This window comes from Peromyscus leucopus, chromosome 9 (genome assembly GCF_004664715.2).
Source record: "Peromyscus leucopus breed LL Stock chromosome 9, UCI_PerLeu_2.1, whole genome shotgun sequence".
Classification (NCBI taxonomy): domain Eukaryota; kingdom Metazoa; phylum Chordata; class Mammalia; order Rodentia; family Cricetidae; genus Peromyscus; species Peromyscus leucopus.
Window position 1 is genome coordinate 1,438,032 of NC_051070.1, and position 15,669 is coordinate 1,453,700.

General features: G+C 45.5%; 1 protein-coding gene and 1 long non-coding RNA gene across 4 annotated transcripts in view; one reads left to right on the plus strand and one right to left on the minus strand.

Annotated features, from left to right (window-relative positions):
- The window catches only part of Tmtc4 (transmembrane O-mannosyltransferase targeting cadherins 4), a 69,986-nt gene that overhangs the window by 42,082 nt on the left and 12,235 nt on the right, over nt 1-15,669 (plus strand). For all 3 annotated transcript variants that reach the window (XR_005092109.1, XM_028868285.2, XM_028868290.2), the window contains 3 exons: nt 7,904-7,983; nt 8,130-8,237; nt 8,361-8,502. Coding sequence is in view for 2 of the 3 variants with exons in the window: in XM_028868285.2 (XP_028724118.1) it covers nt 7,904-7,983; nt 8,130-8,237; nt 8,361-8,502 (330 nt within the window). In the remaining variant the exon portion in view is untranslated. The remainder of the gene's footprint in view (nt 1-7,903; nt 7,984-8,129; nt 8,238-8,360; nt 8,503-15,669) is intronic.
- On the minus strand, nt 997-4,827 carry LOC119088486. The gene is made up of 2 exons (XR_005092110.1): nt 4,606-4,827; nt 997-2,110 (listed from the first exon to the last, which is right to left on the minus strand). It is a non-coding gene; the product is annotated as an uncharacterized LOC119088486 (long non-coding RNA).

Here is a 15,669-nt window from a genome sequence, read left to right on the forward strand (position 1 = left end):
ATGTTAAGGAAAGCAGTAATTTCAAACAAAGTTATATAAAGAACACTAGTGAGCACTTCATATCTTACTATGACCCCAAAGTGAAGACAAGTCTATAAAAGCTGTGACTCCTTGCTTGTCCTTTGGGGTTTTTTGTTTGTTTGTTTTTGTCACTCATGTTTTATAGTTAAGAGTCTTCGAAAAAGTGACTTATTTCAAGCTTTTATCTTTGTTTTGCTGAGCAATCACTATCTTTTGTAAATGAACTTATTAGCAGTTTAATTTCACAGATGTAAGATTTTCTTTACATTTACTTTCTGCATGGATAGCAGTAATTGCCCATTCTGTTTATATAGTTCCTCATGTGGGGAACTCTAGTCTCTACACAAGGCATTATAATTAATCCCATTATCCTCCTGCTAAGGACTTAGAGGGCATTGCTTCATTTTCCCAGGTGAGAGAAACTGAGGCATAGAAAGGGGCAGCTGGCACTATTTAGGTTGGTAATTTGAGTGGCTGGGTAGAGATCCAGCTTGGTGTTTTGCTGTGCCCAGGTGACTGTAGTAAACAAGGGACATGGCATATATTTGCTATCTTGGCCTGAAAATCTTCTCAGCATGTGAATTCAGCCATAATAGACTGGAAACCAGACAGTATCCACATAGGCATCACATGGTCACAAGTATGCCTGTTTCTCTTTTTAACTAGGGTGTGCATAGAGACCTCAGCTTCCAGCCAGTACTATGGTAATCATTCTTCTCCAGAGCTTTTCTCAGTGCCATTTAATGTAAGCAAGATAGAGTTTCTGTTCTATTTTAAATGTTCCTTTATACACTGAAGTGTCAAATTGTCTTTTTTTCCAAAAGCTGTGTTGATCTCGGGGAAGAATGCTCCCTTTGGAACTGCTGTGTCCCTTCCATCTGCTTCCAGGGGATTCATTTTCTGCCTCTGAGTATTAAGTAAGCAGTTGGTACCTGGCTATTGTTCAGACCCAGCTTTATAAACCGAGATTCTCTCTTTTTTTTTTTTTTAATTTTGAAATCTTGAGATATCAGTATAGGTAGCATTGGTCCCTGGCCTGCATTGAAATTACCCACAGTGCCTTGCATGTAGTAGTGCCTAATATTAGTTATTGAATTGGGCCAAATGGAAATTGTGTTCATCAAGCGTACCGTGTGTGAGATTCCAAGCACTGAATTTATTGGCAGTCATTTTAGTTTTTAAGGCTTAAACATATGTTGCATTTAATATCAACCCCATTATACAGTTCTAAATTATTTTAACAATGAAAGGACCGTATACTACCCCAAGGTATTTCCTTAAGGATGATTACTGAATTTTTCTGTGTTTAAACATTTTAGTTTTAGCAGTCTTCAACATCAGCAGAATATTTGAAATAGCCAGTTTTCTAAAGCAGCGGTATTAAAAGTGCCTTTCGTCGTGGGTGCTGTTACTTGTTTCCCATGCGTCTGTCATTTGGTGGCTGTGGCTGTTTTAATCTGGCTTCATTGTCTCAGCATATGAGGTACAAAGGCTGGAGGGAAAATTGGGTAAATGGCCTCTCAGTCTTTCATACACCACGATAAAGAAAATCTCTCATTTTTAAACACTACCAACGTACTGTGGGCGTCAGGTCTGTTTTCTGCAGTGTTCGGCCCAATCCAGACAGATGTTTTCTTTTCACAGAATTCCCTGTCAGATCCATAGAGTGAGGGTGTCTTCTTAATTTTGGACTGCCTTCTAGGCCTGAATCAGATTTCTGACTCGTTCTGTTTAAATAACTGCTATCCAGCCTTTCACGGAGCCTGTCCCCTCCCCTGGGGTTCGGGGCTGGCATTCTGCGTGTCGGGCAGAACCCTGACCATGCTGCAGAGGGCAGCTGAACTCTTTCTGAGGGCGGTTCATGGAGAGAACAAAGGGAAGCAGCAGGAGCTGTGGGCAGAAGAGGCGGGAGCCGTATGAGTCGAAGCCGCATTTGTGTCCTGGTGACCAGGGGGACATTCCTCTGGGCGGCACCCTCAGCTTTCCATTCTTTTGTGCATGGAATGGGTGAGGCCACAGATGCTATGGCCTGCCCTGGCAATAATGTGTGCTGAACTGCTACCAAGCTGTAATGTAAAAATGGAAATACCTATTGTAGCATGAATCTTAAAAGTTCTTATTAATAAAATCAGACCCGAGCCGAGTTATTGGGGTCCATGCTGGTAGATCAGAGAGACAGAACAAGCCACAGCTATGTCATCTCACCTCGCCGGATCCTCAGCTGGTCTTGTCTCCTCAGACTGGAGGCCTCTGAGTCCTCATCCGGAATGGCTCTCAGCTGAATTGCTGCTAGAAGCCTGAATGCTTAACCAGCCAAATGCTTAACCAGCCGAATGCTTAACCAGCCAAATGCCTCTAGTTTCTCGCCCTCACGCCTTATATATCTTCCTGCTTTCTACCACCACTCCCTGGGATTAAAGGCTGGCTTTCTGGGATTAAAGGCGTGTCACCATGCTTGGCTATTTCCAATGTGGCCTTGAACTCACAGAGATCCAGAGGGATTTCTATCTCTGGAATGCTAGGATTAAAGGTGTGAGTGCCACCATTTTCTAGCCTTTGTATCTAGTGGCTGTCTGTTCTCTGACCCCAGATAAATTTATTAGAATACATAATACTTTGGAGAACACAATACCACCACATCTCCTCTCTTTTTGTCTAAAATTAAAAAAGCTTATAACTAATACAAGAAAAAACTATCCAATAAGTATATACAATATATACAGCCAAAAATTACATTAATGATGTCTAGTCCATTAACATTTGACAGATCCAGACAAAAAAAACTCCATTATATATATTAACAATGTCCGGTCCAGTAACATCTGATAAACTCAGACCAAAAAATTTTCATTACTTATCTTATTTAAAACAAGTAGTTCCTTTTTAAAAGTAGATTCCACAATCTCCCTTTTTATCTTATCATATCCATATTCTTTCTCTTTTCTTTTCATAATAGATTCATTAGTCTACCTTTTGTCATTTTTATATCTTCCCCTTTTTCTTCAGTGTAGATTCAATGATCTACCTATTTATCCTATTATTTCTTTATCTTTTTTCTCAGAGTAGATTCAATGATCTATCTCATATCTATATTCTCTTTTTATCTTTTTTCTCAGAGTAGATTCGATGATCTATCTCATATCTATATTCTCTTTTTCTTTTTGCTTTCTAGGGGTGAAGATATCTTTAGGGAATCTTGAAAAGAAAATTTTGGGGTTAATTGTCAAGTCCTGTATCATTTGTCCAGTCTCTGCATAATAGGAAAGTTCAGGGCTTGTTTCAAGTCCTTGTTCAAGTAGTCTGTCAGACTGGATCATCTCAGCTAGTCTTCTAGAAATTGTCCTGACCAGTTTGTAATCCAAAGTCGATTTTTCCATGGTGTTAATCAGCTTAATGGCTTTATCATAGTCCATGTGGAATCATCGTTGTAGGATCCTGTCATCTCTTTGAAGATTTCAAAGTCACTGTTAAGCATGGTCATGGTTTCCTGCAGACTTTTTTTTTTTTTTTTTTTTTTTTTTTTTTTTGCCTCCTCTGTGGTTTGGAGCAATCACAGTCTGATAAATGTCTGTCTCTCGGAACCATGAACATTCTTTCCTAGAACAGAAAATCTTCACAACAATTTCTCCCCACCATTTGTCTTGCCAAACTTTTCCAAACTGACCTTTGCCGATGCTTTCTTGTAACATGATGGTCCTGGCAATTCTTCTCTGAACCAGCAGCAGTAAACCCTTCGTTCCAGGTAGCAGCATCACCGCAGTCACCAACATGATGAGAAAGAGCTGGCAACGTGGAGCAGTAGCCACTGCTTCCATGGTCCCACCACTGTTTGTGGTTCAGTCCGGGCTAAAGCTTCTCCCAAGCCTCCTAGGCCGGCCTCAAACTCGGGATCTTCCTGCCTCTGCCTCCTTCAGCAAATCCAACCATCGCGTGCCACCACCACCGGCCGAGTGTAGCTTGGGCCTGAGCTGGGGCTCACAAGGCCACAGGCAAACAGCTTTTTCATGAATTCGTAACACGAACGTTGGGCGCCAGATGTAGCAGGAATCTTAACGGTTCTTATTAATAAAATCAAACCCGAGACGAGTTATTGGGGTCCATGCTGGTAGATCAGAGAGACAGAACAAGCCACAGCTATGTCATCTCACCTCGCCGGATCCTCAGCTGGTCTTGTCTCCTCAGACTGGAGGCCTCTGAATCCTCATCCGGAATGGCTCTCAGCTGAATTGCTGCTAGAAGCCTGAATGCTTAACCAGCCAAATGCTTAACCAGCCGAATGCTTAACCAGCCAAATGCCTCTAGTTTCTCGCCCTCACGCCTTATATATCTTCCTGCTTTCTACCACCACTCCCTGGGATTAAAGGCTGGCTTTCTGGGATTAAAGGCGTGTCACCATGCTTGGCTATTTCCAATGTGGCCTTGAACTCACAGAGATCCAGAGGGATTTCTATCTCTGGAATGCTAGGATTAAAGGTGTGAGTGCCACCATTTTCTAGCCTTTGTATCTAGTGGCTGTCTGTTCTCTGACCCCAGATAAATTTATTAGAATACATAATACTTTGGAGAACACAATACCACCACAACCTATGAATAGATAGTATTGTGGTCCAGGAAGTTTCTGGTGTGTGTGTGTGTGTGTGTGTGTGTGTGTGTGTGTGTGGTGAGGACAGTGGAGTATTACATCAACCTGACATTTCTCTGCTTCAGATTTCTTTCAATGAACTAGTTAAATACAAATGTAATTATTTTAAAACTGACTTCGTGAAAGGAATCTGTAACACACGAGCTTATAGAATGGCACACTGCCTGAACCCTTCCAGAAATCCAAGCATATCTCAGGCAGTGCTGTAACTGGGTTGAAACTAACAGTGTAGGATGGGTTCATTTTCAGAGCACAGCACTCCACCCCTGCTGGAATGCTGTTTCAGGATTCATTCATTTGCTTGGGTCATCACTGCCTAATGCCTGAGACCATGAGCCTGCAGCAACCGAGATCAGTTCTAAAGGCTAGACCTCCAAGACAAAGGTGCCAGCAGGGCTGCTTTCTGTGGCGGCCTCTCCTTCCATGTGTCCTGTGTGGCTGTTCCTGTGCACAGCCTTCTTCTCTGTCCGTATCCAGTCAGAATGGACTGGGGCGCCCTGTGTGACCTTACTTCTCCTGAGTACACCTTAAAGGCCAGGTCTCCACAATCACATTAAAAGGTCCTGGGCTCATTGTATAAACACTGAGGGAACTATATTCTGTCCATGACACATCGCAGAAGACAGTAGTTGGTGTCAAGAAGAAAAGCAGACAGTGTGGTGAGGCATCCAAGTGGCCTAGAACAATCAGCCATCTTCACCCAGCACCTGGGAAGCAGGTGTACTGTGGTAAGAACTGGGCTTAGGAAATGGGGTTCAGATGCAGCCTCACGGTTTCTAATAAGATGCTCAATACCAAAGCAGCTTATCAGCTCAGAAGGGGAGGCAACTCCCTCAGCTCAGAACTGCTGTGGGGAAACGGTATTGGCCAGGAGCATGTCAGATCTTGGTGGCCTTCAGTATGAGGTGATGTATGGTGTTGTTCATCCCGTCCTGGGATTACCTCTGGTTTTTATGGTTTTGGGAAGAGCTTTTGATTGTCAATTGAGACCTCAGATGATGTTCTCAGGCCAAGGCCATCCTGTTTTTCAAGTCTAGGTCCCAGCTCCTTTTTTTGTTTGTTTGTTTTTGTTTTAATGGTGTTTTTGAGATGAGGTCTCAAGTAGCCCTAATTGGCTTTGAACTTTCTGTGTAGCCAAAGATGACCTTAATCTGATCCTTCTGCCAGTGCTTTCCAAGTGCTAACATTGCAGGCATGCACCACCACACCTGACATTTCTCTGTAATATATTCTGAGACCATGCATAACAGAAAATACTCTGCATCGCCCCCCTCCAGATGTCCTCATTCTGAATGGTTAAGAATTTCTCATTGGTTTTTCAACCATGAGTCCTGTTTCTTCAATCTTCTTTGCAAATGCCTTCTTTACTCATTAATGATTATCTCGTGTTCTCTTTCATTCTTGTTTGTTTATTGGTTTTTCAAGACCAGGTTTCTCTGCGTAGCCCTGCATGTCCTAGAACTCACTTTGTAAACCAGGCTAGCCCCAAACTCACAGAGATCTGCCTGCCTCTGCCTCCTGAGTGCTGGGATTAAAGGTGTGCACCACCACCGCCTGGCTTCTCTTTCATTCTTAATGTACATAAAATTCTCATCATATAAATTAACCTTTTTAAGGCAAACAAGGTGAGTTAGTAGGTAAAGGTGTTTGTTGCCAGCCCTCAATTGAGGCTTGATGAAGACATGAGGATGTGGCTTTATAAGGGGAGAGACTTGGCCTGCACACTGTTATAGTAAACCAGAAGTGACCTTCTCTGACGGAAATGCCAGAACACATAACACACACCCACTGTGTTGTCATATGATAGCTTCCACTGTGTTCTGAGTTATCATCAGGGACAGCCCCCCACCCCTTAGACTTCACAATCTCTCTCTTAAACTGAGCAAAATACATTTCTGTATTAAAAATTGGCAGCCTGTGGCATTTTGTTATACCAGAGGGAAGCAGGAAGACAGGACTTACATCAGGGTAGAGAAAAGACATGGAGACAGGGAAGTTGGATGGTGTGTGAACAGCAGCAGGTATCTGATCACCAACAAACACCCACAGACAGAAGCCAGACTGGAAGAGCCTCTCCCTCAGGCTTAGACTTTGACCAGCAGTGCTTGGTGATGCCCAATTGGTGGCATCTTGCCATGACAGCCCAAGTGTACTGACCTTGTTGCTCTCAAGCGGTGCCTCAACAACCTCTTGTTGCCTGGCTGCTCCTGGCCAGCCTGAATTCCTGCCCTCAGCAAGCCAGCAACCCTCAGCCTTCTGTCCCAACATCGGCTTCCTTTCATCCCCACACGGGCTGCCTCTTCTTCCCAGGGCATCTTCCATGGCAAACCTTTCCCTAGTAGCTAGGTCGACTTTGACTCGGGCTCTCTGAAACCAGGACACCCCTTTCCTGCGCAGCCCTGGCAGTGGTGACATGGGCCCTGAGGTGGTGGTTTAGTGGTGAGCCAGGGGTGCTGTGAGATGGGACTTTGGGCTTTTGCCCCCCTGCTGTCCCCAGCTCCCTGTACAGTGCTTACTCAGTCATCGTCAATCACTGCCTGAAGGGTGAGGGATGGTCGATGTTATTTGGTACCTTCTTAGTTTAGGCTGCCGTAAGAGAAGATTTTTACTTCTCAACACTGTGGAGGCTAGGGAGCCCACAGTGAAGGCACCTGTGAGTAGTGGAGCCTGGGAAGGACCCTATTCTAGTTCAGGGACAGCCATCTTTTCAGTGAGACCCTAACATGATTAGGAAGGTGAGGGAGACCCACCTTTATGACTTATTCACTCCTCAGGTTAGGACTGGGGGGTGGGGGACAAAAACACCCCACTCGTGATGCAGGCAGTAAAATGCTTGCTGTGCTGCCGGAAGAATATGTGGGACCCGAAAGGACTGGGTTTGGGGAAACGATGGAACTGTTACTTCTGTCTCCGGTCTGTAGATGGCCCGCTTGTGAGAGAGAGGACATGGGGCTTCGCAGACGCTTAGTTTTGTGACTTTCTAATTTTCTCTGGGGTGATATAGCCATTTTCCTTCCTGTCACATTCACAGCTGTGTCTGACTTGTAGTCTGTTCTTATAGCTTCTTACGTAAGCCTGTAACCACCCCCCATAGGGCCTTTTAGTTCTTGCGGATGTTTTTTGTTTTGTTTTGTTTTAAATTCCTTTCCCTTCTGTCTTCAGTTAGAAGATTCGTTATGTGTCCAGCTCTGAACAAAGAAGTCCATGTGCTGATAGCCAAATTGTCACCTGTGTTTTCAGGTTCACTACAACATTGGCAAAAACCTGGCTGACCAAGGCAACCAAACAGCAGCCATCAGATATTACCGGGAAGCAGTCAGGTACACACCTGCGTGCGTGGATCTTCTTCACTTTCCGAGATGCCTGACTCTTCCCTGAAAGACTGTTCGATCTTTGCTGATTTCTAAGTGCTGGGTGAAAACAGATGAGCAGTAACAGTCTGTTTGGCTTTTCCCTCCATTTCCAGACTAAATCCCAAGTACGTTCATGCCATGAATAACCTCGGGAATATCTTGAAAGAAAGGAATGAGCTCCGGGAAGCCGAAGAGCTGCTGTCATTGGCTGTGCAAATTCAGTAAGCTTTTTTTTTTTTCTATTCTTAGCTTTCTGCCAAGGACAAAGAGTGGATCTCTGGATTTGGGCAGTCATCTAATCTTCTCTTTTTCTTGTTTATCTTTTGTAAAATATGTTTTTCCAGGCCAGACTTTGCAGCCGCGTGGATGAATTTGGGCATAGTTCAGAATAGCCTGAAACGGTTCGAGGCGGCAGAGCAGAGCTACCGCACAGCAATTAAACACAGGCGGAAATACCCAGACTGCTACTACAACCTTGGGCGGCTGGTAAGGGCAGGCTGCCCCAGTTTCCATCACCTGAAACAGAACCCTCTTACACCCATCCAGGACGCTCACATTATAAAAGTCCTCTGTATGTGTTTATCTCATTTCAAAGTAGTGATCTGATTTCCTCGTATGTACTGCTAAAGTATCACAAAGACAATAGGTTAAATGAAAATTCTGTACATCCCTCTGCCCTGGGAAACATACTCCAAGGGCTCACTTCCTGATAAACATTGTTTTTTTCTGTTTTGTTTTGTTTTTAAAACATGGATTGAATAGAAACTTAAGTTTTTTTTTTTTTTTTTTTTTTTTCGAGACAGGGTTTCTCTGTGTAGCTTTGCGCCTTTCCTGGAACTCACTTGGTAGACCAGGCTGGCCTCGAACTCACAGAGATCCGCCTGCCTCTGCCTCCCGAGTGCTGGGATTAAAGGCGTGCACCACCACCGCCCGGCTTAGAAACTTAAGTTTTAAAAACAAGCCTGTAACTGATTTCTGAGCCTCCTTGTTCTCTTTCCCCAAGGGAGCAGATCTCTTCTTTTGCAAGGGGACATTCTAGTTAGAGCATTTATCTGAAAGGGCCTTGCAGGTACTTAATGGAAATAGAAAGTAAGATGTTTGAATGAATCTATATTTCTGGTTGTTGACAGAATATTTAAGGCAATCTTATTGCTCTTAATTTTCTTGACAAAGAAAATAATGACCCAAACAGCATAATTCTTTAAACAGGAGTCATTAGATTTACTAGGTGAAATTGATAAGGGAAATACTTTTTGTCCATCTGAGTCAAACTGGATTGTATGCAGAGTGATGGGACATTTAAAAAAGAGTGTTCAGCTTTACAAGTAGGTAGCATTCACAGGCTCTTAAAAAAGAAAGAAAGAAAGAAAGAAAAAAGCTTGTTTATCTTCATTTGAAATCCCTGAAGCATTTCCATTTGTGCCGTCCTTGTGTAAACAAAGCCAGTGGTTGCCCCACATTGGTTATCAGAGGTTCCATATAACATTTGTATTTTCTATCAAAGATAATATCCCCCTGCCTCTGGGAAGCAGACCTCCCTGAACTCTGAACTTTGACCTGAAGACCATGTCAAAGCAGAAGGGCAACCCAAAAAACATTGGACGTTTGGGTTTTTTTAATAGGAAGTTGCATTTTTACCATGATATATATAACTCTGGCCTTTAATGTGTTTGTTTCTGGAATGACGTGCCAGGATTTTGTGAACCGCACAGGTAGAATGAACAGAGGAAATAAAATGGTGAGATGCATGGCAATGAGCAGTAGGACTGACTTTCTCATGATAGACTGAGGGGGTCCTTCCTGGCATCATACAGGGAAGCAAACCTGGGCAAGAGATGTCAACTTGGATGAGACTTCCAGGAATCTAATGCCGGGCGGTTCACTGTCAGTGTATTTGGGAAAAGGTTTGCAGGCAATAATCAGTCCAATTCCAGGTGCACAATAAAGCTTAAGGAATGACTACATAGAAACTCCTCTACAGAGAGTATGTGTGAGCTTGAGGGTGTGTTCCATAGCTGAAAAGCCTAGAATCTAGTGTGGCCTCTGACTGATTGCATAGATGTCAGCAGGCCGTAAAGTGCATGTGACATCTCCCCTAAGGATGGGTAATGGTCTAGGGAGGGAAGAGTCTGGGATAATCATTCTGGGGAGTTTGGATGAGGTCTGACTCTAGCAAAAGGTGGGTGAGGTTTGCCTCCACAGATAGCAAAAAGGTCACCAGATCATTAGCAAAATCCACTCCCAGCCTTCTGGGTAGGAGGAGAGCATGTATTTTATGTCCTCCATTGAGAAGAGGCCCCTTTTGTGCTTTACATACCAGGTTTCTCTAGTGATCTGTGGGCACAAGGACCTCTGTGCCCCTGACACTGGCCAAGTCGCTTTCAAGTGGGCAGATAATGCTTATATTATAAATTTTAGGATGATGTGGCTTGCATATTTTTATTTAAAAAACACTAGCCTCGTTGTAGTTGTTAAGTACAGTAGGGAGACACCATCTCTAAAGTCTACTCCGGTGTTAAAAACAGGAGTTGCTTCCTCCAGGGCACCCTAGGGGGTGACAGCAGCATGACTGACCCCAGGGAACAAGAGATTTGAGCAAAGATCGAGCGTGATGTTCTCTTGTCCTCATCAGCTGTCTCCATGACTACTGGGCCCTGTGTGCTTTCACATTTCACAATGCATGCTTTATAATGACACAGACTTCGGTGCTGACGAAGTACTGAAGCTCGTCTAGGGATATGCAGGGGTGGAGGGCGCTTTTAAAACCTCATGATAATGTGAGTAGAGACCAAAACCTCAGTCACATACAAAGCAGGGCAAGTCCTCAGAACTGACATAGGGAGAAAGTGCTGCTTGGAGGGAGCAGATGTGTTCACCTAAATCTGTGCATGGAGGTGGAGTCACTGTCTGTTTGCTGGATCAGTTAAACTCGTACTTAAATGACATTAGGTTTGGTCCTTGTGAAGTCTTTGGTGTTTCCTCTCTCCTAGAGGTAGCTCCTTTTAGGTTACTGCTTGCAAAGCAAGTATATCCACCTGCAACTTCCACATTAAAGTTCTACTCTACATTTCCTCCCTACTCACTGCCTGTCACTGTTATTCCTTGGAATTTGGAAAACAGAATTTATGCTAAATGAGCCCCAGTAGGAATAGCATCCAAGAACACAGAACATAAAATACAAGCGTGGATGGTGAACTCTAGTCTTGGACTTCATGATGCTTTCTCTGGGATGATCAGTCATAGCCCTGAGACAATGGATACCTTAGTGTTGTTTACCTCTTGTGCTGCCCTGAAATGGTGTTACCCCAGGGCCTGTTGCATAAGGCTCTTACTCTCCATTGTGGTTTGATTATCCAGCTTTTGCTCTTGACAGCTTAAAAGCATTAAGGCTTAATCTTTAACAGCTCGACCAGCCCATTTATATATCCGCAAATAAGAGGAATTTAATAACTTCAGGGTGTCTGTTTTAGAAGTCATGTTTTTATAATGGGAGACAGATACTTGCTTTGATTTGTGGACTCTGATAAGAAGAGGATACAATGCATTTATAGAGGAAATAGGAAGACCTGGGTTATTTAGGACATAGTGCTGATCCTTGAGGGTGGTGGTCATAGTGGCCTGGAGGGGTGCTGGGGACTGTTCACTGTGCAGAAGTCGGTCATCTCTGTCAGTCATGGGCTTTAGAAAAGAGAAAACATGCTAAGCCTTAGAAGGACTTGGTCAGACAGTTGTGGGGAGAACAAAATATATTGATGCAGTGATTAATAATTACAGGAAACCCATAGGTGTGGGGAAGCATGTGGTTGGAGGGAGAACTGAACTCAGAAGGAGCTACCATATGGAGGAAAGACCACTGCTTCGGGGCCTGGGACAGCGGAGGGGAGAGGGAGGAGGAGAAGGCCAGGAGGAGAGTTGGGTGAAAAGCATGCTTCTCTGTCCTTGTCCTTCTGAGGCTGGCAAAAGCGTGTCAAGGGGTCAGTGGTAAAGGGGATGCGTGAAGGACAGGTAGGTGAATACCACCTCTACTCCCTGCTGAGTAGTAAATCACCATGGTGTGACTAGAGTTTTCCTGCCTTGCCCACAGTCAGGACAAATCTCTGTCACCCGCCAGTCCCACAGCCGCTCAGACCCAACCAAGTAAACACAGAGACTTATATTGTTTACAAACTGTATGACCATGGCAGGCTTCTTGCTAACTGTTCTTATAGCTTAAATTAACCCATTTCCATAAATCTATACCTTGCCATGTGGCTCGTGGCTTACCGGCGTCTTCACATGCTGCTTGTCATGGCAGCAGCTGACAGTGACTCCTTCCACCTTCCTGTTTTTCTTTTCTCCTCTCTGTTAGTCCCGCCTATACTTCCTGCCTAGTCACTGGCCAAACAGTGTTTTATTTATTGACCAATCAGAGCAACAGATTTGACATACAGACCATCCCACAGCACCATGGCTCTCTGTTTTAGTTTTAGTTTTCTCTTTTTATTTATTGTGTGCCTTTTGCATCATGTTTCTTTCTCCCATTCATTTCCCTGTCCCTTTGCATCCGTCCTCCCCCCAAATAAGACAAAATTTAAGAGAAAAAAGAAAAAATTTAAAAAGGGAAAAAATAATTCTCACCATGGAAGCTGCAGTGTGGCACAGTGAGTCGCACAGTAAACCCCTTTCTCTGCTTTCAAGTGTTCACTGCAGTCTCCGGTCTGGTTCGAGGCCTCTGGTTCCTGCTACACTGTCGATGCTGGGCCCTCACTAGGACTCGTGTTGTGGAGATCCTGCAGCTTTGGGTCTGCGGGTCAGGTCCCTTCACATGCTCTGGAAGATCAACAGATGTCGTGGATGTGGGGCTGGCCAAGGCATAACCCTGGATCTGGACCTGGGCAGTTGCAGGGTTGGTCAGCCCGCCAGTTCTCCCCTGTCCTCACCACCAGGGGGAGCTCTCCAGCACTGCCCGGCTAGTTCACCCCTTGCAGCACTGAGCTAGAGGGGGCGCCAGTTCTCCCCTGTCCTCACCACCAGGGGGAGCTCTCCAGCACTGCCCGGCTAGTTCACCCCTTGCAGCACTGAGCTAGAGGGGCGGCAGTTCTCCCCTGTCCTCACCACCAGGGGGAGCTCTCCAGCACTGCCCGGCTAGTTCACCCCTGCAGCACTGAGCTAGAGGGGGCGCCAGTTCTCCTGCTCTTAATCCTCGGTCGGCTCTCCACACGTGCGCCATCAGGGCCAGTCTGTAGTGCTGCCTAGTCAAGGTACAGGGTCCACTCTCCCAGTGTTGCAGCTGATGAGAGGCAGGGACAGCCCTCCTGCTCTTATGACCGCAGGCCAGCTTCCCCGCCCGCCTCAGGCATTGATGGGTGGCAGGCAGGGAGGGCATCTTTCCCTTGCCCACGCCACCACAGGAAATGAGAAATGGAGACAGCTCTCCCGTGCTGACGTCTTCAGGGCTGGCTCACCCACGCCTCCGCTGACAGGGTTGGCTCTATTTCACTGTCCTGGAGAGGTACAGGGACAGCTCTCCTTTTCTCATCCCCTCAGGGTCAACTCTCCCATCTACCTCAGGCATTGATGGGCTGGGGGAGGGAGGGCAGATGAGGGGTGGGGCTAGGTCTCCCACGCTCATGTTCTTAGGGTTGGCTCCCCTGTACTCATCAACAGGGTCATCTCTGCTGTGCTGCCCAGACACACTGTGGGGCCTGCTTTCCATGTCGTCTCTGGTCAAGGGGTCAGCGCCCTCACCATCTCAGCCCGCCCCCTTCCTCTCTTGTCTCTTCAGATATGCCTCTGTCCACAGGACCTGAACCATTCCGTCTCTCCCTGCCATACCACACCATACCATATCTCTGCTCACTCTGATAGTGCCCATCTGGCTGGTGCTGCAAGGTACCACATGGGCCCATGTTTTCTCCCCAGAGCCCAGGGCGGACAGCCTGCCTGTGGGTCTTCTTGTCCCATTCAGGTCACCATGACACTGGGCTTCCTCTTCACAAAGAGGTCATTGTAGTGCCCAACCGCCCAGTGCCATAGGCCAGGTGGGCTCCTGGTTGGTGGGCTTGGCTGTGTTCTACCCATCCCGGCCGTATGGTGTGGGGTGGGGGCTTTACTGAAGTCCAGCTGGGGCGTTTCTCTGTTTTATCAAAGTGTGTGGAACAAAACAAAAACCTGTTACCTGATTCAACCCTCAACAAGCAGGAATAGCAGTAATAGTGGGAATAAGTTGGAAACATGAAGACTTGTGTTGTGGGAGGAGTTTACAGTGTCACCACTGACTGTCCAGGTGACTCACAGGTGTGTTGCACACTGGAGAACTGAAGACATCCAATGCAGAGACCAAGTTTAACATTTAGTGTATTTAAGCAGCCCTATTTATTTGAACTTTTATACCATTTCCTAATGGTTTTAAAGGATAAAATATTGCAACCTGCTATTCTAAGCCTCATGAGAAATTTGAGAAATTCTGACATCTTTAACAAAAAGGTATTTGTAAATGTTTTCATAATTCATTAAACCTTATGTCGCCTATTTGTTGTGTGGACCATAGGACAAGTCAACATATTTCTGTTGTCCAGTGGAAAATATGCTTAGTAAGCAGGAAAGAAATCACCTAAGCTGCCATAGACTTCTTCATTTGAACTTTGTGCAGCGTCCCGGGAAGGCGTCCGTTCAGATGAGACGTACTTGGGCCCCACATGGGTCACATGTGCAAAGTTCATTCTCTTTTTCCCGAACAGCAAAGAGTATCCAAACTGCTGAGGGATTTTACATGACTGTGTGGGTCTTTTCCAGGGAGTTTCCAAAAGATATCTGAATGCCTCATATTTTTATCTTGAGTTTACATATTCATAAGAGGTTTCTAAACCATTCCTCACAAGCAAATTAGGCATATAGCATGTGTATGTGCTCTTGCCCGCCCCCATCTCCCACTTCTGTGGTGTGTGGGAGGGGAGAGGATGGAGAGGAAAGGAGGGAGAGAGAAAGAGTGAAGCGGGGGGGAGGAGAGAGATGAACCTGTGTGTCCACATATGGAGGCCAAAACTCAGTTTTGAGTATCTTCCTCTCTGGCTCTCCTCCTCATCTTTCGAGGCAGGGTAGGTCTCTGACTGTTTCAGACCTTGCCATTCCAATTAGACTAGCTGGCGAGGAGCCTCCTGGGGTCCAGCAGTCTCTGCCCCCTGCCCTGTTCTGGGGTTGCATGTGTGTGCCAACAGGCTGGGTTTCTGTGTGAGTGCTGAGGATGGGTAAGCACTTGACCCATGCAGCCATCTCCCCAGCCCACTACAACTTTCTAGTTACATAAAATACTCGTTTATTGTTCTAAATAATACTTTATCAAAGACGGACTATAGGCACCTTTCTGGAAAGGAAGAAAAATAGTATTTCTCAGTAGCTTGAAGTGTGATTTCATAACAGCGATCAGCAAATAACAGGTTATACAGTCATGCTTCTTGGATCAGGACCCAGGCCACCTGGTTCCAATCCCCGACCTTCCGTGTCTAGATGTGTGGCTAAGCAGGTCACGAGTGTCCCTGCCACCTCAGCTGTTGCATCTATAAAAGGGGGGTTGTGGCGTCATCTACTGCATTGGGGCAGTGTTTTCAAGTACGTGGGTTGATAGGAAAAACGAGAAGCTCCGTAGTGAAGGTAAGGTGGTGGTTCCTGTTTGTT